Raw genomic sequence first — 22,040 nt, 5'->3', positions numbered from 1 at the left:
GTACCACTGAGTTACACACTTGGAAGTGGCTAAGATGGTATTTAGCCTGGTGGTTAAGACATCTGCTTCCCACATCAGAGCTCCAGCTCCTGACTCCAGCCACATACCGATGCAGAGCCCTGGAGGTAGTGGTGATGGCTCAAGTCGTTGGGTTCCTGCCAAATAAGCAGGAGACCCGGAATTGTCCTGGTCCAGCCTCAGCCATTGCAGCCATCTGGGAAGTGAACCAGTGAGTGGGAGCTGTCTCTTTGTCTCTAGCTCTCTGTCAAAAAAATTAAAAATGAAAAAAATTGGGTGTGGGGCCAGCACTGTGGTGTAGTGGGTTAAGCCACCGCCTACCATGCCAACATCCCATATAAGCGCCAATTGGAGTCCTGGCTGCTCCACTTCTGATCCAGCTCCCTGCTGGGGAAGCAGTGGAGGATGACCAAAGTGCTTAGGCCTCTGCACCCACATGGTAGTCCCATATGAATCTCCTGACTCCTGGCTTCTATCTGGCCCAGCCCTGGAGCCCTGGCTGGTGGTGGCTATTTGGGGAGTGAACCAATGGATGGAAGATTCTCTCTCTCTCTCTCTCTCTCTCTCCCTCTCCCTCTCCCTCTCCCTCTCCCTCCCTCCCTCCCCCTCCCTCCATCCCTCTCTCCCTCTCTGGAAGATCTCTCTCTCTCTCTCTCTCTCTCTCTCTCTTCCCCTCCCTCCCTCCCTCCCTCCCTCTCTCGGACTGAACCAGTGGATGGAAGATCTCTCTCTCTCTGCCTCTGCCCTTCTCTCTCTCTCTAACTCTGCCTTTCGAGTAAATAAATAAATCTTTAAAATAAATAAAAAATAGTAATAAGAAATGAGTATTGGGGCAGATGTTTGGCCTAGCATTTAAGGCGCTGGTTAAGCTACCTACATCCCATATCAGAATGCCTGGGTTCAGTACCCTGTTCTCCCAGTTCTAGCTTCCTGCCAATAACGCACACCTTAAAAGGCAGGAGCGCATGGCCCCATGGAAGACCTGGATTGAGTCCCCTGCTCTGGATCCAGTCTGGCCCAGCCCATCACTGTGGTCATTTGCATAGTGATCCAGTGGATGGGAGCTGTCTACTTCTGTCTCTGTCTCTCAAATAAAATACTTTCCAAGAGGATAATATGGCAAATTATTATATACAAAGTATTTTTAAAAAGTTCATAGAAAAAAAATGTTTTATGGAAGAAATTGCAAGTTACTTGTATGTAGTACATACCAGAGGTTATACTAAATGTTTTCTGTGTATCATTTGTGTTCTTCTTCCACCCTCACCCCGCCCTACCCTGCCCCCACCCACACTTCATTTTGTGAGACAGGTCAACTCAGCCACAGAGCTAAGGAGCAGTGAGTCCTAAATAGAAACTCCTTTGACAAGCCCTACATTCATGTGCTTAACTCGGGGGGTTGGGTATTGAAGATTCTCTGCATCTGGCTTTTGCAGGCTGGGAAGAATTTTTAACTTTGTAAAAATGTCCTTCACCTTTCAGGAGAGAAGGCTCTTACGACAGATACCTGCGAGTGGATGACTATTGCCGGAGAAAAGAGGACTCTTACTTTGACCGTTACAGAGACAGCTTTGATGGGCGAGGTCCCCCGGGGCCAGAAAGTCAGTCTCGTGCAAAAGGTAAAGTAGCAGCAGCAGAGGGTCCCGTCCCCGGCAGAGTCGGAGGAGAGGAGCCAGGAGTCCAGCGAGTCACAGGGCGCTCGTGACTCGGCCAGGCACTTCACGAGAAGAAGTACAAGCTTGAAGATGAGTTTTAAGTGCAGATTAGTGCCATCCAACAAGAAATAAGAAATTGCAGCCATAAGAAATGAATAGAAGTTTGAAGCTGTCTGTGCCTTCTGCCCGTTAACCAGATAACTGTAACTGACTGCAGTGTGTGTGTGTGTGTGTGTGTTGGAGGGGGTGTTGGTTGTTTATAATTTTTATCTCTTTTTTCAGTAAAGACAAGCGTGTTTATACACACATGTTTTCATTTATGTGAAAGGCAGAGTTACAGAGACAGGGCTAGAGAGAGAGAGCTTCCATCTGCTGATTCACTCCCCAAATGGCCACAATGGCCAGGCCAAAGCCAGGGGCTTCATCCAGCTTTCCCATGTGGGTGCAGGGGCCCGAGGACCTGAGCCATCTTCTGCGTCTTTCCCAGATGCATTAGCAGGGAGCTGGATCAGAAGTGGAGCAGCCGGGATTCAAAGCTGCACCTATGTGGGATGCCAGTGTTGCAGTCGGCAGCCTAACCCATTATGCCATGATGCTGGGCCCAAGCATGTTTCTTGAAAGCCTACTTTTTTTCTCAGTCCATCTTTAATTTTCAAATTGTTTTGTACCTGGCCAAGTTTGTGCTGTACAACTTTGTGTATTTGAGGAGCAGAGACCGACAGCTTCTGTTTGCTGATTGACTCCCTGAATGCCTGCAGCAGCCAGGGTGCCACAGCCAGGAGCGGGGATCACGCAGGGCTCCACGTGGGAAGCAGCAGTTCCGCTTCTTGAGCCTTCGCTGCTGCTTTCCCTGATCTGCATGAGCAGAACCCCGGGATCAGGACGTGGACGTGGACCCACTCTATGGCGCCTGGGCGTTCTAACTGGGCTTCTGACCCCTAGGTGGAGTACCCATCACAAACCACATTTTTAATTTGTTGTAAAACTTAACTACATGGATGTTCTTTTTCAAAAAACATCAACAAAAATGTAGACTAGAACAATGAAATACTATTATTTCTCTGTCAAGTTATCAGAAATTAAAAGGATATCAGTACCCAGTGTTGACAAAGGTATGGAGATGTAGGCACTATGAGGGGTGGGAAACTTTTTTCTGCCAAGAGCCATTTGGATATTTGTAACATCATCTGTGGGCCATCAAAGTTACTAACTTAAAAATGAGCCTGCAGTAGGTTCACTGGATTTTGAGTCCTGCCTGCGGTTGCTTGGCAGACCGTGACCACATGAGTGTGCAGGCCTTCCCGGGCCAGACTGTCTCCACGTTGCACCAGGTGGCCCATGACTGTGGTAGTACAAGTTAGTAGCGGTCTCTCTAGAGGGCACTTTGCCAATATGCTTTAAGAAGCATTGGGGGGCCGGCGCTGTGGTACAGCGGGTTAAAGCCCTGGCCTGAAGTGCCGGCATCCCATATGGGTGCTGGTTCTAGTCCTGGCTGCTCCTCTTCCAATCCAGCTTTCTGCTATGGCCTGGAAGATGACCCAAGTTCTTGGGCCCCTACACCCATGTGGGAGACCCTGAAGAAGCTCCTGGCTTCGGATCATGCAGCTCCGGCCATTGTGGCCATCTGGGGAGTGAACCAGCGGATAGAGGACCTCTCTCTGTAACTCTGTCTTTCAAATAAATAAAATAAATTTAAAAAAAAAAAAAGCATTGAAACAGCCGTGCCCTTCAGTCCACCCGTTCCATTGTGATGAATTTGTAGTTGTAAAAGGCAGTAATCATAGTTATTTGTAGGAGGCAGGTTTGAGAAGCTCCGAGTGTTGGTGTGTCACGACCTCTGTGTTTAAGCAGCTCGCCGTTCACAGTGCTGGCTTCAGCTTTCCCTGGTGGTGTCTTACAGAGCGTCTGAAACGTGAGGAACGGCGGAGAGAGGAGCTCTATCGTCAGTATTTTGAGGAAATCCAGAGACGCTTTGATGCCGAGAGGCCTGTGGATTGTTCTGTGATTGTGGTCAACAAACAGACTAAGTAAGGACCCTTTAGCTACTTCTCCCAAGTAAGGAAAAGGGTCAGGAGAGAGATGCAGGCTTCCCTGGGCAGCCCTACCTGCTGACGCTGGGCTGTGTAATCTGGCCTTCCTAGGCTTTGTTAGCTGGGGAGTTCTCAGTTGTAGGTGGCAGAAAACCCAGTTCAAACTGACGTAAGCCCAAAAGGGACATTTGTCATTTATTTAACTGGAGAGTGGGTAGGAAGCTCAGGTGTGGCCACAGCCAGGGTCAGACTATGTCATCAAGAGGTGGTCTCTAAGCACTGATTTCTTTAGTGATGCCTTCATTCTCAGGCAGGTTTTCTGCTTGGAAAGGCAGATGGCACTGATACCAGACAGTCCTAGCTTAGCAAAAATAGTGGGAAGAGAGCTTCTCTTTCCCCATCCTCCCACCTGAAGTCCTGGAGTTGCTTCTCATAGGACTAATCTGGCTTATTTTCCTACACCTGAACCTGTCACTTTGGCCAGGTATTCCAGAATGCTCTTAACTGGCCAGAGCTGTCACATGCCTACCCCTGGAGTTGGAAGTGGGAGTAGCCCTGTAGACCATAGGGAGAGGGAGTAGATGCAGGTCAAGTGAAGCCGTGGATAACCTGCTTCATGGGCCAACCCTGAACTGAGCTCTTTGGGAGGCACGCTTCTCTGTGTGTGTCAGTCAAGAACGAAGCCTTCTTTGTGAAGTGCCCTGGCCTCACAGAACTGTTAGATGCCCACGTTGGCCAAGCAGAGTCCACAGCACTGCCTCCGCCGTTGGGTTGGCACTCGGTCCGTGAAGAGGCAGGGCAGAGGAACAGAGCCAGGACAGCAGCTTACAGGCTTAGTGGCAGCTGTGTTTCTTTCCCAGGAGGTTGTCAGTAACTGTATGTAGTTTCTAGCAGTTTGGGGTTAAAGAGCTAATTTCAAGAGAGTGACTAGGGAAATGGGTGTCGGGACAGCAGCAGGCAGAGTTCACAGGATCGGCTCTGCCTTGTCTGTAGACCGACACTGCTTTAGCTGTAAGCAGCTTTTTGGGATACATAGTAATAGCAGTCATTTTCAGAGCACCTACTTTTTGCACCTGCCCCATGGCAAGCACTTCACATTGACTATTTTTAATCCTCCAGGAATCACGTTACACGGTTTTTTTATGCATGGTAGATGCTAGGTACTAGGGCTATAATGATAACAACCAAAGCTCGCTCTACCCCTTCTGTTGGTGGAGTTTACAGCAGATGACAACAAGAAATATATAGGTGATGAGTCCTATGGAAAGAGAACGTCAGTAGTTAGAGAGAAGCTCATGGAAACACAAGTGGGCTGAGTCGTCGTATTCCTGTCTTACTAGTTAAGAAAATGAAGTTTCTAAGAGTTAAAAGGACTCGCTTAAAGTTCCATAACTTTGCAGGCAAATGTTTGGGCTGAGAATAAAATTTTTTTAAAAAGATTTTATTTATTTAACAGAGTTACAGACAGTGAGAGATAGACAGAGAAAGGTCTTCCTTCCATTGGTTCACTCCCCAAATGGCCGCTACGGCCGGATCTACGCCGATCCGAAGCCTGGAGCTTCCTGCTGGTCTCCCATGTGGGTGCAGGGCCCAAGCACTTGGGCCATCCTCCACTGCCCTTCCGGGCCACAGCCGAGAGCTGGACTGGAAGAGGAGCAACCAGGACTAGAACCCGGCACCCATATGGGATGCCGGTGCTTCAGGCGGAAGATTAACCTAGTGCGCCACGGCGCCGGCCCCCACGTTTCCAGTATTAAAGTCCGTGTCTTTTCCACTGCTTTGCTGTCTCCCCAAGGACAGATAAGTTCGCAGGTCTCGGGCAGCAGGATGGTGTTAAGGAAGCGCTGGCAGACTAGAGAAGGGGACAGAAAACTTGGCAGCTGTCAACTCCATGTCACCCTAGCAAGTCAGAGCCGTTCTGGGCCTGTGTAAAGAGGGGATTGGTCCAGATCCTCGTAGCCTGAAGGAAGCGCTGGGTGGACTCGGGTTTGAGTCCTCTGTGGGAGCAGTACAGCCAGCTGCAGTACACAGTGTTCAGGACTGAGGTTGGTCAGGGAGTGCTCACCTAAATTCCGTCTGCTCGTACAGAGATTATGCTGAATCTGTGGGGCGGAAGGTCCGAGACCTGGGCATGGTAGTGGACTTGATCTTCCTCAACACTGAAGTGTCGCTGTCACAAGCCTTGGAGGATGTTAGCAGAGGAGGGTCTCCTTTCGCCATCGTCATTACCCAGCAGCACCAGATTCACCGTTCTTGTACAGTCAATATCATGTTTGGAACTCCACAAGGTACGAGGGCTCAAGTGGGTCGTGTTCCCAGAGGTCGTCTCTGGTGCAGTAATTTGTGATGCTCTACCCGGAAGAAGGAGGTCTGGGGAAGGAAATTCGAGGGTCAGCCCAGATATGGTAGGCTGCTGGAGGAGACCTACACTCTGTGGATACAGTTCTGGGCCTGCTGCACTTGGCCTTTAGATATACACTACAGCGGTGTGCGGGGTAGTTTTTGACAACTAATTTTAGGGCAGTGGGGACTGGTTTGTCGCATTTACTGATTTCTGTGTCCCATTTCAAGTCACCAGCATGAAGTTCTTAAAGAGAGTCGGAAAGAAGTGCACGTGTTTGGCACTGGCCAATGAGCTCTGGCTCCAGGGCATGTCTGGCACGCACAACCCAGACACCACTGAATCCTCTCTTCTCCCAGCTTTCAACTGGGGGACACGGAAAGTCGCAGGCTAGAGAATACTGTTTATAAGTGTGCCAGGGAAGTGAGTAGGGGGCTGTGGGGACAGGGAGGAGGGCCTGACCCCCACAGGGCCCACAGTGGGTTTCCTGAAGTCCTTCTTGGGGGTCACGCGTGGTACTTTAAGCCTGTGGTGTTGCAGCTCTGCCCCCTGATGTCCTGCTCAGTGCTCCCACAGCCAGGGTTGATGTGTGCCTGACGGTGCTCCCACAGCCAGGCTTGATGTGTGCCTGACAGTGCTCCACAGCCAGGCTTGATGTGTGCCTGACAGTGCGTCTGCAGCCATAGAGCTCAGAAGATTCCCAGCGAGGCCTTTGTCTCAGGAATAGTCCTCGAGATGCGTGAAGACCTTTCTAGAAAGCCCTGAGACGTCTCTCAGTGTCCTGTAAACCGTGGCGCCTTCTGGGGCAGGGGAGGAGGTCACAGTTTGGGCTTAATCCATATCTTTTGAGTGGATGGATTCAAAAACAATAGGCCAGCTCTGTCCTGAGGAGCACAGTAGAGAGCCAGGCTTTCCAGAGGGGCTCTGGCCGCCTGCTGCTGGCCCCGAGGCCACTGGGCCTGCCCCCCACGGCTGCTCCCCACGTGGTCTGTGTGACTCTGTGGGAGGCTGCCATGTGTCTTTGGTTTTTGCTACAAGTCTGTGATCTAGGAATTTCCCCAGAGAACCAGCGCTATCCACAGGTATGTGTTCCCCGTTCACCTGTCTTCCTGCCTCCCCACTCCATTCCCAACCTCAAGGCTTTTGTTGTGGAAATAGTTTTCCTGCTGCCTTGAGGTGAGGAGAGGCTTGGTGGAGTGCAGCAGGTGGGCGCCCTGCGCCGGGAGCAGTCACTCCTGTCGTTCCCTCCCGTAGAGCATCGCAACATGCCGCAGGCTGACGCCATGGTGCTGGTGGCCAGGAACTACGAGCGCTACAAGAATGAGTGCCGGGAGAAGGAGCGTGAGGAGATTGCCAGGCAGGCAGCCAAGATGGCCGATGACGCCATCCTGCAGGAGAGAGAGCGAGGAGGCCCCGAAGAGGGCGTGCGCGGGGGGCACCCCCCGGCCATCCAGAGCCTCATCAACCTGCTGGCAGACAACAGGTACCTCACGGCCGAGGAGACGGACAAGATCATCAACTACCTGCGGGAGCGCAAGGAGAGACTGCTGAGGGGCAGCGCCGACGCTCTGCCCGGTGAGCTACATGCCAGGGCCGAGGCGAAGTTCCCACCTGCATTTCTCCAGTCCGCAGGCCCTGTGGGGAGGGCAGCTCCTGGGCTCCTTGGGGTGGGGAGGGGAAACGAGCCTGGCCCTGGGGCTCTCCCGCACGCTGTCCGTGCGACTGTAGTAATGGGGCGCACTGAATCTGATGCAGTACTTACTGTGGGGTGGACGGCCCGACGGCTGGTGCTGGCGCCCTGGGAGCCGAGATGGATGCTCTTTGTTTTCATTCGGTTTTGAAGCCGTTCTCTGGGGGAACGAGGCTGTGTGCTGTGAGCAGTGCCCACCGTGGTGTGGCCCCTTGGGAAGCCGACGTTGCCTTCTGTGTCCTGTGTGACCGCTGCGACTCGCTGCTTGTTCCTCCCTCGGCTGCTAGGCCTCCTGCCCCTGAGGTGCTTTCAACCACATGCCTCCCTCTTCTGTCTTCCAGGCCCGATTTCCCGCCAGCCACTCGGGGCGACCTCGGGTACCTCGCTGAAGACACAGCCGAGCTCCCAGCCGCTCCAGGGCGGCCAAGTGCTCCCCTCCGCTACACCTGCCCCCGCTGCACCCTCCACCTCCCAGCAAGAGCTTCAGGCCAAGATCCTGAGCCTCTTCAACAGTGGCACGGTCGCGGCCAACAGCAGCTCTGCGTCCCCCTCGGTTGCTGCCGGAAGCGCCCAGAACCAGAGTTTTCCCACAGCAGCGAACAGCCAGCCTCAGCAGAGATCACAGGCCTCTGGCAATCAGCCTCCGAACATGTTGGGACAGGCAGGATCTGCTCGGAACATGGGCCCCAGGCCTGGGGCTCCCTCCCAAGGGCTCTTTGGCCAGCCTTCCAGTCGCCTGGCACCTCCTAGCAACATGGCTAGCCAGAGGCCTGTGTCTTCCACAGGTATCAACTTTGACAATCCAAGTGTACAGAAGGCTCTGGACACCCTGATCCAGAGTGGCCCTGCTCTCTCCCACCTGGTTAGCCAGACCACGGCACAGGTGGGGCGGCCCCAGGCCCCCATGGGCTCTTACCAGAGGCATTACTGACGTCCCCAGGGCCCCTGGCCTCCTCCCAGCTACTGCGTTCTAAATAGAGCGGCTTGGAGGACGTCCTTCGCCTTCTCCAGGTCTCCATCCACTGTCATGGGTTTCTGCCACCTGCTCTCTTCTGCCCAAAGCTGTATTACTTATTCCCTACAGAGTCGAAGTTCATACTATGCCTGGGGGTGTATCCTCCTTGTTCTGTTTTTGTTTTGATATAGAAGATAACTATCTCTGCGGTTACAGGCGTCTGGGCTCCACCTATACTTGAGGGAGCGTCTCTGGGCCCTCTCTGCTGGATTTGGGGGAGGAAAGGAGGGAGGAGGCAGCCCCAGCCAGCAGCATTGGGACCGGCATTGGCCATGGTGGTGGCCGCCACCATTGTTCATTTTGAACTCACCAAGGCTGTCCACGCACCTCAGAAGCTCGAGCTCCCCTAGGGTTGCGCGTGGAGGCTCCGTGTCCTTGTGCCCTCCCCCCACGTGGGGTCTGCCTTGGGATTCCTGGGTCAGCCGCTCTGCGGTGCGGGAGCGTGGCCGAGGCAGCTACAAAGGAAGAACGTCCCTGCCCTAGGCAGCGCGCTGGGTTTTGGTTTTTGGCTTTTTTCCCCCATTTTGCTGGAGGATCTCCAGTGGACTGAACAGCTCCAGTCACCAGCCGTTTGACACAGACTGTGACTCTGGACCCCCCGTGCTTCCCCTCACAGATCTGCCTGCGCCCCTCTGAGGGGCAGCTCTGGGCCCTGCCGTGGACTCCTCGCCTCTCGCTGACTGGTGTGAGTGTTGGGCTCCAAGCCCCAGGCTCTCTCCTCCAGACTCGGGTTCTGGTTTCTGAGCGGCAGGAGGTGGGGCCACTGCGATGCCAGCCTTCGGTAGCTGCACACGTGCTGCAGAGGTGGCCCTGTCTCGCTGTGGAGTGGAGCAAAACTGCAGAGAGGGCTTCTGGCGCTGCTCTGAGTGAGCCAGAGGGGAGCTGCCCTCTCCCTAGGGACTGGGCAGTGGAGCCCTGTGGGGCAGCCTCGGGGGGCCCCTGGCAGGGGGGAGGGAGCCACTGTGGCTTTGGCAGAGCTCCTGCCAGTGACCAAGAAATGGTTTCAAAACTCAAGGTCCCCCAGATGGCAGCATTTTATGTTCTGACCTGTTTATGTTACATAGTGAATTTTTTTTTTCCTCTTTAAAACCCTTGTGTTAATAAGATGAAATGATTACTTTTTAATTAAAATGAAAAAGTCAAAGCTGTGCTCCTCTTTCTTTCCCAGGATCCCGGGGGAGGGCCCTGCCCTCGGAGCTCTGGTGTGTCCCTTGGCCTCAGCCTCAGCCAGCCCAGCGCGGCTCACCTAGGCAGAAGCCTGTGGCTCCTGACAGCGCCGTGTTCAGGTCTGCCTCAGGCGACACCCGGGGTGGCGGCAGGCTCGGCCTCTTAGTGCTGGGGAGCAGGCGGAAGCGTGGCAAGGCAGCCCTCTCCTGTCCTGGTTTCTCTTTTGCCACCTCTGTGTCACCCATTGTGCCAGGGACCCGCAGTCACAGACTGAAGGAGTGTTCATGAACTTGGGGTAAGTGTGGCGAAGGGGGCGGCACAGGCCTCCCTTGGATTAGGGACCCGAGTGCCGGCAGCACCGAGCCTGACCCCCTGGCGAAGCGCCTGCCAGTCTCGGGAGGTGTGCAGCCCAGGATGGACCCAGAGCTGGGCCACAGCCACCCCTTCCGTCAGGGACCCGTGGCACTGCTGACAACGCCTTTGGGTCCTGGAGGGGCCCCCTGGAGTGTCAGACAGCACACCTCAGGCTGTGAAGGGTATAATAAAATTATTTTTATTGCATTTTGTGCAGACAGGAATCTAAAAAATACAGTAAAAGCCATAAAGCATTAAATGGGAGCATTCAACACTGAAGGAAAGAACCAACCCTCTCCTCTCGTATTGGCACAAAGAACACAAGAGCAGTACTGAGGCAGGATGCGAAATACCGGAACACAAAGTGAAAGGCAGGCCTAGTAATAATAGTGATAATAGTAATAAATACTCTGATTTGGTCTGCAACCTCTCGTATTTACAAGGGCTCTGCACACGGATTGGCTAAAACGGAAGCAACACTAGTCACCACTACAAGGCTATTGAAATATTGCACTCAGAATAAAAGTCACTTGGATGGACATGAAACACCTAGCTACAGTGGTTTTTATAAAGATAATCTGATGGATGACTGGGATAACATTCATAACAAATATTGCACGTGTAGCACAGAGAACTTGGGTTTTTGTTGTGGGATTTTTTTTTTCATCAACGGAAACTTAGCTCTTGCCAACCAGACAGTCTGGGCCCAGAGTGCAACTTTCTTTCCCTAAGTGGTGTTATCGCAGCCCCTGCCCGCTTCCGTCCAGCCCACTGCAGCCGCCCAGGATGCTCAGGGACCCAGCTGTGTTCGCAGAGGGAGGTCGTCGGAAGGATGCAGGGGCTGGTGTCTGAAGCCTGCAACTTCCTGATTGGTGCTGGGAGAATCTGTCCAGCCCCCTGATCGTTTGAAATACCAGAGGCCTTGACCTAACCAGCAGCCCTCCAGACCTCCCCTCTGCACACGCACACATGCACACGCACGCACGCACCCCTGTCTAGATGGCACCAGCTGCAGCTCTGCCTCGGGCTCAAAGGACAGGAGGTGGTGAGGTCAGGAGTGCCGGGGTCCCCAGCTCTGGGGGGGCAGGGCTCTGGGGCTGGAGGTTCTGTACCCAGTCCCAGAGGGCACTGGAAGGAGCATGCGGTGCCTGTCCCCCTGCGAAACGTGCCCTGGGGGAAGGGAGCCCAGCCAACGCCTCTCCCTCTCCGCAGACACGAGGGCGCCTCTGGCCGGGCTGTGGAGCCCAAGCGCCCGGGACTGGAGGTGGGAAAGCAGAAGGCCTCGGGTCCCGGGTAGAGCAGGGCAGAGAGGCGCTCAGAGCAAGGCGCCTTGGCGACTCCAGGCCCAGGAGCCTAGGAGACAGCTGGCGGCGGCTGCTGGGCAGCGGACTCGGGCCCCAGCTGGGTCCCGGAGGCGGGAGCTGGGGACAGGGGAGGGAACATCACGGGTGGTGCTGGGGCCTCCCTAAACCAGAGTAGCCGCCCCTCACCCCCGCCTCACCTGTCCCAGGGAGGAGGCTGGGAAGGAGGCGCCCTCCAGCTCCACGATTTCAGTCTTTGGCGAGGAGCCGTGGAATAGGGGGAGCAGGCGACAAGCCGACTGGGGAGAGGCGCCTGCTCCCCGGCGAAGGCACCGGCGCGGGGCTGTCTCGCCCGCTCCGCCTGGACGAGCGCCCCTCCCCTATCCTGGCCCCAACTTGCATAAGAGCCGACGGGAAGAGAGGGTGAATCCAGGAGTCGGACGCTGGTCTCAGTCTCCGGAAAGAACAGGGGGGACGAGGGGAAGCCGAGGGCGCGCGCAAGAGGCGAGAGCAGGGCGGGGGTGTCGAGGGGCCAGGACCACGACCCCCGCCTGGGCCTAAAGCACTTGGGCTCTCCGAATCCCGCGGACGGCCAGGGAAACCCCGGCGCCTGGGGCTCCACCTCCCCCGGGCGCCCCCGGCGGGAGAGCTCGACAGCGGCGAGAAGAGAAGTCCGTTGCGCTTCTCGTCATGTAAATATGGGGACGTTAAAAATACACGCTATGTCTCCTGTACACTATGTATAGGCTCGGCCGGCGCGGCCCCCGCGGGCGGCGAGAAGGGCGCTCGGACCGCCCGGAGCGCACGAGCGCAGCGCGAGGACCGCGGCGCGGCGGGGAAGGGGGCAGGGGCCGCGCCGACTGCTGGGGTCCTCGGGCCCCAGCTCCTCTGCTCCCCGCGCCTCCTCCCGACCTTTATTGCAGCGTCTCCTCCAGCGGGGCGAGGCCGGGCTCAGCATCGGGGCAGCGCAGCCGGGGCCCGCAGACCCCCGGGCCCACGCGGCGCGCCCTCTCCGAGTCAGCCGCGGCGGGCGTGGCCTCGGGCTTCAGGCAGCGGGAAAAGGGGCCGGGGCACGGGCACGGGGTCTGTATGTAAACGGTGACGGCGGCGGGGGGCGCGGGCCAGGCGCGCCCCGGCCCGGGCGGCAGGTCCCGGCTCTCAGGAGTAGATGGTGATGACCTCGCGGCCGCCGCCGCGGACCAGCATCACGCGGTCCAGGTGCTCCGTGAGGACCTCGAGGAACTCCATGTCTGCGAGGCCGTCAAGGAGAAAGCCCGGGGCCCTTCCCACCGCGGCCCTGGCCGAGGTGCTGACCCCGGGGCAGGCCCGGCTCGGCTGGCCGGCGTGCCCTCCGGCCTCCCGCCTCCCGCCCCGCCCCCGCGCCGAGCCCAGGATACAGTTCTCATCGCCGTTGCGGTTGCGAGGAGGCCCGGGCATGTTGAGCAACACCAGCTTGGCATCCCGGGACTTCTTCACGATCACCTCGTTCAGCCGCACGGCCGTGTGCATGCGCCGCACGTTGGACTGGTTCCTGCGGGAGCACGTAGGCGCGCAGCGCGTGAGCCCCAGGGAGCAGGCGCTGGAGCCAGCTGCCCTCCCAGGCCGCCCTGGGCTGCTGGGGCTCCGGCCCTGGCAAGGCCAGGACCACCAACCCCAGACACCTCCCAGCTGGGCTATTCAGACTCCAGGGGTTCCTGATGGAATAGCAGAGCAGGGACCCTGGCCAAGCACAGAGAAGGAAAAAACGCAGGCGCACTTACAAGTTCTCCCACTCCCTTCAGGTAACAGGAGAGAAGCAAAGAGAGAGAAAGAGAGGGGTCAGAAAAAGAGGAAGAGGCAGGGGCTTGAGACACTCGTCTGCACCTGCTCGCCCAGCCTCCACATCCATCACCTCCCCGCTGCCTGCACCTGCCAGGGAGTTCTGACCCTGGCTCCCAAGTCCTCCAATGGGGAAAGCAAGGCAGTGCCTGGGCTGGGCCTCCAGGCTGCCAGCCAGGACCCCTTGTGCCCATTTGCTGTGCCGTGGGGAGCAAGACCCATTGGGTCCTCCCCAGCCCCAGCCTTCAGCCCAGTGCTCGTACGGTTTCATGCTGAAGAAGTCCTTGATGCCCTCGGAGGAGACAGGGCTGGGGCCCTTGTTCTTCTCTGCCACAGACTTGTCCTTGGTCCAGGTGAGATGCACCTTCTCGGGATCCACCTCGCCCTCCCCTTCAGGCCCCTCCCCTGGGGACGGCGAGCTACTGGGGCAGCTGGGAGCACTCTGGTCATGGATCAGCTGCACCTGGAGGATGAATGAATGGCCAGCAGGTGACTCCTGGGAGGCCAAAGGCTGTGCTCCTGCTAGCTGGGGCCACGCCACCCAGGGCCACACCTCCTCCTCTGGTTTCTCCTCGCTGTCGCCAGCTGTCTCCTCTGGGACGTTGAGGCGGAGCCGAGTGTTGGCTGGATTCTTTCTCCGGATTGAGCCTCGAGACTCATCGGTGATGCTCTGGATCTGGGGAGTGACACAGGTTGACAGCTCTGCTGGAGGTCACCTCCCCGCCCCTCCCCCACAGCTGTTGGTCAGCCAGGATGCGCGCTTCCCAGAACGGTAGTGGTAACAGAGCAATGCTGCTGCCCCACGACCTGGCTCCCCCACCTCCTCACCATCCAGTAACGAAAGGATTCCTGGCAGCAGCTTGAGGCTCTGAGAGCCCAGCCGAGGCAACCTCACCTCCCGCTCCCGCTCGTTCTTGGTCAGGTGCATCTGTTTGAGGATCTGGGAGCGCTGCTCCATCACCAGCGTCTTCTCATAGGTGTAAGCCGAGATGTCGCTCTCGTGCTGTGGGCGGCCAGGGGTGGGGGTGCGAGGTGAGAGCGGCAGGGGAGCAGAGCACGAGATCTGTGCCCGGGTGAAAGGTCAAGGGGCAGGGAGGCCCCTTCCTGCTGCCAGCCTCAGGCTTCCCAGCACCTAACCCAGCTGGTATCTAAGCCAGCCGGTGTCTAACCCAGCCGGTATCTAAGCCAGCTGGTATCTAAGCCAGTATCTAAGCCAGCCGGTATCTAAGCCAGCCGGTGTCTAACCCAGCCAGTGTCTAACCCAGCCGGTATCTAAGCCAGCCGGTGTCTAACCCAGCCGGTATCTAAGCCAGCCGGTATCTAAGCCGGTATCTAAGCCAGCCGGTGTCTAACCCAGCCGGTATCTAAGCCAGCCGGTATCTAAGCCAGCCGGTGTCTAACCCAGCCGGTGTCTAACCCAGCCGGTGTCTAACCTCATCAAGGGCTGTGGAGGCAAGGACTGAGCAGACAGGGCAACATTCCTGGAAGGCAGGCAGCCTGCTCCCTCCTCAGCCCAGTGCGGGACCAGGCAGGTGAACAGAGGAACTACTGAATGAATGGACTAATTAATCACCTGAGTGAATGGAGAAGGAAGTAAGGAAAGGAACAAAGGATGAATGAGTATATCCACGGTGAATGGAGGGCTGAGTGAGTGGAAACATCAATGGGTACAAAGACAGAGGAACGAACGCGGAGAGATGGGTGGATGGATACATACATGAGAGGCTGTGGTGGCGTCGCCGGGCACACAGACTAGAGTCAGCCTGCCCAGGTTCGAATCCTGACTGCCCCTCCCCGTGTAGTGCTGGGCCAATTACTTAGATCTGTTGGTGCCTCCACTTGCTAATCTATAAAAGGGACTTGCTGATAAGCTATCCACCGCACTGGCTGCTGTGTGTACAATCCGTGCCTGACCTGGAATGAGCCCTATTGGACGCGACTGAGGGGTAGAGGGAGGGACTCTCGCGTGCTCTGTGAGGGCCTGAGCGCTTGATCAGTAGGAAGAGATCCGGCATCAGGAGCCGAATGGCATGGCACAGGGCTGCCCAGTGAGGTGCTGGGGCAAAGAGGAAAGAGACCTGAGGAGGGGCACCCCAGCGCCCCAGGCCCCTGCAGCGCTGGGCACTCACCATCTCCACCACCTCCACCTCCGCAGTGATGCGCAGGTGGTAGAGGAAGGTAGTCAGGTCCTTCTTCATCTGGATGCTGTTGTCGTCCATCTGCGCCACAGTGAAGATGCGCATCTTGCATTTCCGCCACACCTGCGGGGGGGGGGGGTTGTGGAAGACGCCTGGAGGACAGCCAGGGCCGGAGGGGCACCCGCCCACCCTCCCCACATGCTCGGCACGCACCAGCGGGCCTGAGCTCCTGTATCTCGGGACCACTCCCTGCAAAGAAGCCCCCGCGTAGGTCTGAGGTCCCCTGTTAAAGTCTCACTCGTTTGTGGGGGGCGCATCCCTCACCCTTACAGCCAAGCCCCGCCCAAGACACCCAGTCATGCCCACTGTCCCTGGGTGGAGGCGGTTCGGCATCCGCTTCCCTTCCCAGGAGCTCACAGGGACAGAGGGGGTGCGGGCCGGCCCCACCAGGGCCCCTGAGCCCGGCCTGCAGCGGGCGCGCGGGCGCGGCGCTCACCTTGTGGTGGCGCAGCAGGAAGGGCAGCAGCATGAGCATGCCGCCGTCGTGCACGATCCACCAGACGTCGATGCTGCCCTCCGAGAAGCGCTCGGGGTTCCCGGGAAACATGGCCACGTTCTTGGTGACCAGCAGGGCCAGGTGGCCGGCTGTGGTTTCCCGCACCAGCTCTGGGGTGGGGGTGGGGCAGAGAGAGGGTCAGAGGGGGCCCTCTCGGCGCCCCACCCTGCCTGGCTTCAGCCTTTCCTCATCACGTGGTTGTCGGTAGCATCACTCTCTGGAGCTCCATGTCTCCCTGTCCAGCGGCAGCGTCACCAGCCCCGTCGGAGGCACGGCCTCACGGAATCCTCCCAACCCCTCCTCCTCACCACGGTCCACCTATGCTTGGAGGGGCTGCTTCAAGCCTGACGTCCCAGCTGCGTGACCTGGAGAACATTCCAGACTCCCTCTGCGCCTCAGTTTCACACCAACAGCGCGGAACTAACAAGGCCTCGCCCTCCTGAGGCTCAGATGGCTTCGCTGTCCAGGCGCACAGAACGCACGCCACGATGGGAGGGAGTGCACTGCTCCTGCCCACCGGCACCGCCGAGGGGTCGGCCGCTCAGAGAGGGTGAGTCCCGTGTGCACCATCACACAGCTAGGGAGCACCAGAGCCGACGCAGCCCCCTGGCCACTGGAACTCCAAAGCTGACGCTCTCCGCACTGCCCTTCACACCCCTCCTCCCAGGGCCTGTGAGCCCGCAGAAGCCAAGACCATCATCTCATTCACAGCCGAGTCCCCAGCGGCCAGCATAGCGGCTGGCACAGGCCCAGCTCGTGGCCGGCACGGGCCAAATCCACAGCGGTCAGGCTGTTTGGGAAACCCCTCGGACTCAAGAGAAGCCCCCTGCTCGCCCCACATTACCAATGAAATTTCTCCAGGTCTGGTGGTCCTCCTTCTGCCGCCAGTTGCGGGGCCAGCCCACGAGCACCGTGTTGTGCTGCAGGCCCCCGAGGCCCCCGGACTGAATGAGGTGGGACACGCCGTCACGCAGGTTCGAGGAGATCACCACCTGGCAGAACCCCTTCACCTTCTCCGCCTCCATCAGGCGCCGGATGGACTGCGGGTGGGGGGCACGGGTTCAGACACGGACTCGCTCTGGGCCCTCCCCCTGCCCGGGCTCTGGCTGGGCCCCTGCAGCCTCCCTGCCTCCCCCTCGCTCCTCCCTCCGCCCCCATCTTCCCAAAGCTCAGCTCTGATCATGTCAGCCTGGGGCGCCAGCATCCCGCTGGCTCCCTACAGTTTAGGATCCGTGCTCCTTTGATCAATCCAGGCTCTCTGTCACCCTCCCCTCCCACTTGTCACACAGTCCCCCCCGCCCCACCCCCACTGGCCCAGCCTCCTCAGATACCACCCCCACCCAGACCAGAATTAAACTGGGTTTCTCTGCATGACCAGGCAGCTTGTTTTAACCGTTGTTCAAGTAGCATAATAGTGAGTATTTTATGCACCTGCACTACGAAAGGAGTGTTATTGTGCCCATTTTATCAGTCAGGAAACTGAGGCTCAGAGAAATTAAGGGCCAGCACTGTGGTGAAGGTTAATCCTCTGCCTGTGGTGCCAGCATCCCATATGGGTGCCAGTTCCTATCTCAGCTGTTCCTCTTCTGATCCAGCTCTCTGCTATGGCCTAGGAAAGCAGTGGAAGATGGCACAAGTGCTTGGGCCCCTGCATCCATGTGGAAGACCCGGAAGAAGCTCCTGGCTCTGGATTGGCCCAGCTCAGGCCATTGTGGCCATTTGGGGAGTGGACCACACTCTACCTCTCTGTAACTCTGCTTCTCAAGTAAATAAATAAAATATTTTAAAACAAACAGGGGCAGCAGGCGCCGCGGCTCACTAGGCTAATCCTCCGCCTTGTGGCGCTGGCATACCAGGTTCTAGTCCCGGTTGGGGTGCCGGATTCTGTCCCGGTTGCCCCTCTTCCAGGCCAGCTCTCTGCTGTGGCCAGGGAGTACAGTGGAGGATGGCCCAAGTGCTTGGGCCCTGCACCCCATGGGAGACCAGGAGAAGCACCTGGCTCTTGCCATCGGATCAGCACGGTGCACAGGCCGCAGCGCACCAGCCACGGTGGCCATTGGAGGGTGAACCAACGGCAAAAGGAAGACCTTTCTCTCTGTCTCTCTCTCTCACTGTCCACTCTGCCTGTCAAAAAATAAAAAAAAATTTTTTAAAAATTAAAAAAAAAAACAGGGGGTCACCTAAGAACACACAGCTAATGAGGGGATTTTGAGTCCAGGTTCGGGACTCCAGCCCCACCCTCTTAATCACCACCCTGATTTCAGAGGTCCAAGCCCTGTCCCCACCTCCTGGCGGAGTGATCCTGGGCAAGTTACCTGGACTCCAGGAGTCTCAGTTTTCCTGTCTGTCAAATGGGGTCATTAGCGGCCCCACTTAGGAACAGGGAGAAGGGCACGGCGTGGTGTATGCAGGGGCTCCCAGTCCCACCTGGTACCGGCTCTAACGTAGCACTGATCTCCATCAGCGGGTTTGAGGACTGCTGAGTTTGCCCGGTGTTCCCTACCAGCCCTCGATCTCGGGGCCGCCACCTGGTCTTAAACACGTCCCTCGCCCACTGCTCAGCCCAGTGCCTGGCACAGAGCCACCCTTGGCCACAGCACTGAATCGCACTGACCAATGGAGGCCCCCAGCTGCAGGCCCTGACAGATCCGCGTGAGCGGGCCAGTGAGGCAGAAACAGCAACTGTCACAAGCCATTAGGGGCGCCCTCCCCACTCCGCCTCGCCTCCCCCAGGCTCCCTTTTCTCTCTCCCATCCCAGCCACAGCCCCGAGGGGGCAGAAAGGCCTGAGCAGCAGCAGAACTCACTTCCTCGGCTGCCCATCGGCTTCCAAACACCTCCAAGTGTGCTCAGTGCAGACTCTGGCCACCCCAGGCCCCGCCGACTGCGCACGCGGCTCTGTGCACACGGGCCAGAGGCTGCAGCCCTGAGCAGGTGACGTGGAGCCAGGGACCCAGCTGCAAACCCTGCCTATGCTTCCAGCCAGCTCTGTGGGCTTCAGCAAACTGCTTTCCCCCACGGGGCCTCAGCTGCTCCCTGTGCCAAACATGGATACTCCCCCTGCCGACTCCCGACAAGGTAGGGATCAGTGGGGTCCGGATGCGAAAACACAGAAAGATTTATCCTTGGGCAGGAAGAAGTCCGAGTGGGAGCCCAGCAGTCCTAACTTGAGCCTGGGTGCTCTGTCCATAGACAAGCCACCTGCCTTCCCTCGGCCTCAGTTTCCTTATCCATAAAATGGGCCATCCTGACTCCGATGGGCTTTGGTTCTGTGAGTTGAATTCTAAGGAGCCCTGAGCTCTTGGCTCCTCTTCTACAGAAAAGGACAGAAAAGCCTGAGCCCCCTCGGCCCCAAGGTGCCCACGGCAAGGAGAGTTCAGAGGACCCTGGCCTCCCCTCACCCTCCCAGGGCCTGCACTCACCTCCTCCGCCCGCTGGGCCTGGGGATGGTTGTCCAGAAAGGTGCCCTCCAGGACGGAGCCCACAATGGTCAGGCCCTTCCCGGCCTTGAGCTGGGAGGTCAAGGAGAGCAGCTGGGGGTGCACCACATTCTGGTCTTGGTCCACGCGCACCAGCACCAGCAACTGAGGCCTGAGAGAGAGCAGAGCCACATCCCAGTCTCCGTCACCCCCCCGCTCCCATCTCCAGTCCACCGACTGCCACCCTACACCCCCACCCACCGACAGCCCCAGCACCCAGCCAGCCATCTGAACATCCCCCAGCTCCCCACGCGCCCACCCGTGCTTCTCTCCACCCACCTCGCTATCCAGCCATTTTACCCCCATCTATTCTGCTCTCCACTCACCCACTCATAGCCACATTAATTTACCCACGCATGCATTATTCACTCATTTACCCACCCAGCCACCCCCACTCTCCATTCACACACATCCGTCTCCTCACCCAGCTGCCCTCCCATACAGATCTCACCCATCCACCCTGCCATGAATCCACTCATGTCTTTACTCCTTAGTCCCTCCCTCCCGTTCGTCTGACCACCACCAAGCTAACTGCCCTAAGCACCTACTCCGGCTACCACCCGTGCCAAGCAACTGAGAATTCACACACAAGTCGTGTGCAGCCCTGGTCTCCAGGAGACGCAGGTTAGCAAGGAGGAGCCAACAGTGTCCCCAGCACGTGGTACCGGACTTGGAGAGATGAAGGAGGCTCTGGGCCTGCAGAGCACTTGGTGAGAAAGCGAGCCAGGCTCGGGCCGGGGGGCAAAGACTCCGGTCCCAACCCCGCCTTCTGTGACCCCTGAGACCCCCTCTGGCCCCTGACACGCTGACTTGGAATGGATTGGACGAGTCCGTCACTGCTCTAGAGATCCCGAGAGCCCGTCACCCTGAGTGTGAGCGAGTCCACTCCCCCAGAGCCAACGGCACCTCCAGGATGTTCGTGTGGCTCTGTGTGGCCCTGTGCCACCTGTCGCAGCTCTGAACAGCGAATGAACAGAGAATGAGCAGGCTGGCCTGGCGGGTGGGGAGTGGGTGAGCAAACGTCTGGGATTCAGCTCAGCCTTGCTATGGGAGGGGGAAAGGGGTCAGACAAGGCTGGACCCACGGGGCCACGCAGCACAACAGCCCCTCACACACGCACCCTCCCCACTCACCTCCAGTTCTTGGTGTGCGGGGGCCCCTCCTCCAGGCGCAAGAGGGCGTAGCGGGCAGCGCTGAGAGACAGGCCTCGGATCCCATCACCCCACTCCTTCTCCGCCCTGGGGGCCGACAAGGGGACCACGTGAGGGCAGGGAACCAGCGAGCCGCAGGGAGAACCAACTACCTGAAGTGGCTGCCCCTGGGCTGTGCCACCCATCTTGGGCTCTGAAAGGACATGCAGGCCACTGCGGCCACCAGGCTGGGTCAAAGTCAAAGCCTTGGCTAGATGGCTCCTATGCCACGCCTGTCCATTTCACAAAGCTCCTGGCCCTGTCCCCCCCAGGTCCCAACCCCACCCTTATCACCCAGCTCCTGCCAGTCCAGCCTCACCGGCTCCCACTCCCTGCCTTGTCCCCACACCCAGCACCCCAGGCACCCACTGCCCCACCCCCTCCCTCAGCTCCCACCCCTCACCCTATCCCAGCCTGGTATTCACTCACCCGCGGTACTCGATGTACTTGTAGATGAGCCCAGCAATGAGCATGGCCACCAGCGCGTAATACCAGGAGCAGATGAACATGAGGGCAAGGCAGAGACTCATGCCCAGGAAGGAGAGGGTCCTGGACAACGAGGAGACCCAGCCTCTGAACCCTGACAGAGCTGTCGCTGGAGCCAGGGCTCGGGCGGCAAGGGTCAGAGCCCAGGGCTGGGGGAATTCCCAGCAGCACATCCAGGAGGGCTGCAGGGCAGCCACGACGGGCACCACCCCAGCCTGGCTCACTCCTGAGTCACCGTGCTTCCAGGCCCTGTGCCTCTGTCCCTGCCAGGCAGCCTTGGCCAGCTCGGTTCTGAGACAGGGCCTCCTGGAGGCAGGCCACCGGCAAGGCAGGAGCACCCAGATGAGAGTCTGGCAGCCCCAGCTCTAGTCCCATTATGCCCGCTTCTTTCTGGGCTCCCTTGGGCCAGTCCCTTCCCCTGGCCATCTGCCAGGGCTAGAATGGCCGTGCAGTAAAACAAGAAGCACCACAGCCTCTGTGTTGAGCACCTTCTGTAATGCTCACGAGAATCCCACGAGGGTGGTGGGCAGCTGTCATGCCCATTCCACAGGTGGGAAAACAGGTTCAGAGAAGCCCTACCATCAACCCAGGATCTCACAGCTAGGAAGCGCAGAGTCAGGATTTGAACTCAGGGCCAGGCTGAGTCCCAACCTCCACACTCTACTGAAACCTACGGAGCACTGCAGACAGTAGGGGAGTGAGAGTTGAGACTGCTCATGACTGTACATTATTATCTAGGACTACAAGGAGAACCTGGAGCTAGCTAGCTGGACCACCAAGTCTGGAGAGAATGGGATGCTCTG

At 58.0% G+C, this 22,040-nt stretch overlaps 2 protein-coding genes across 3 annotated transcripts in view; one reads left to right on the top strand and one right to left on the bottom strand.

Moving 5' to 3' along the window:
- Positions 1 to 9,854, top strand: part of NCOA5 (nuclear receptor coactivator 5) — a 37,378-nt gene extending 27,524 nt beyond the window's left edge. For both annotated transcript variants that reach the window (XM_062204284.1, XM_062204285.1), the window contains exons 4-8: positions 1,501 to 1,637; positions 3,574 to 3,700; positions 5,792 to 5,991; positions 7,299 to 7,619; positions 8,076 to 9,854. In XM_062204284.1, coding sequence (XP_062060268.1) covers positions 1,501 to 1,637; positions 3,574 to 3,700; positions 5,792 to 5,991; positions 7,299 to 7,619; positions 8,076 to 8,665 — 1,375 coding nt within the window. In that variant the 3' untranslated portion in view covers positions 8,666 to 9,854. The remainder of the gene's footprint in view (positions 1 to 1,500; positions 1,638 to 3,573; positions 3,701 to 5,791; positions 5,992 to 7,298; positions 7,620 to 8,075) is intronic.
- A 2,874-nt stretch (positions 9,855 to 12,728) lies between these two features.
- The window catches only part of SLC12A5 (solute carrier family 12 member 5), a 33,801-nt gene continuing 24,489 nt past the window's right edge, over positions 12,729 to 22,040 (bottom strand). The window contains exons 15-25 of the mRNA XM_062202384.1: positions 21,181 to 21,300; positions 20,695 to 20,799; positions 19,505 to 19,673; positions 16,928 to 17,123; positions 16,024 to 16,193; positions 15,519 to 15,650; positions 14,285 to 14,392; positions 13,943 to 14,065; positions 13,653 to 13,852; positions 12,969 to 13,102; positions 12,729 to 12,821 (exon numbers count right to left, since the gene is read on the bottom strand). Coding sequence (XP_062058368.1) covers positions 12,730 to 12,821; positions 12,969 to 13,102; positions 13,653 to 13,852; positions 13,943 to 14,065; positions 14,285 to 14,392; positions 15,519 to 15,650; positions 16,024 to 16,193; positions 16,928 to 17,123; positions 19,505 to 19,673; positions 20,695 to 20,799; positions 21,181 to 21,300 — 1,549 coding nt within the window. The 3' untranslated portion in view covers position 12,729. The remainder of the gene's footprint in view (positions 12,822 to 12,968; positions 13,103 to 13,652; positions 13,853 to 13,942; positions 14,066 to 14,284; positions 14,393 to 15,518; positions 15,651 to 16,023; positions 16,194 to 16,927; positions 17,124 to 19,504; positions 19,674 to 20,694; positions 20,800 to 21,180; positions 21,301 to 22,040) is intronic.

This window comes from Lepus europaeus, chromosome 10, assembly GCF_033115175.1.
Source record: "Lepus europaeus isolate LE1 chromosome 10, mLepTim1.pri, whole genome shotgun sequence".
NCBI lineage: Eukaryota > Metazoa > Chordata > Mammalia > Lagomorpha > Leporidae > Lepus > Lepus europaeus.
Note: the sequence above shows the minus strand (reverse complement) of the source record. Positions and strands in the feature narration are given on the sequence as shown.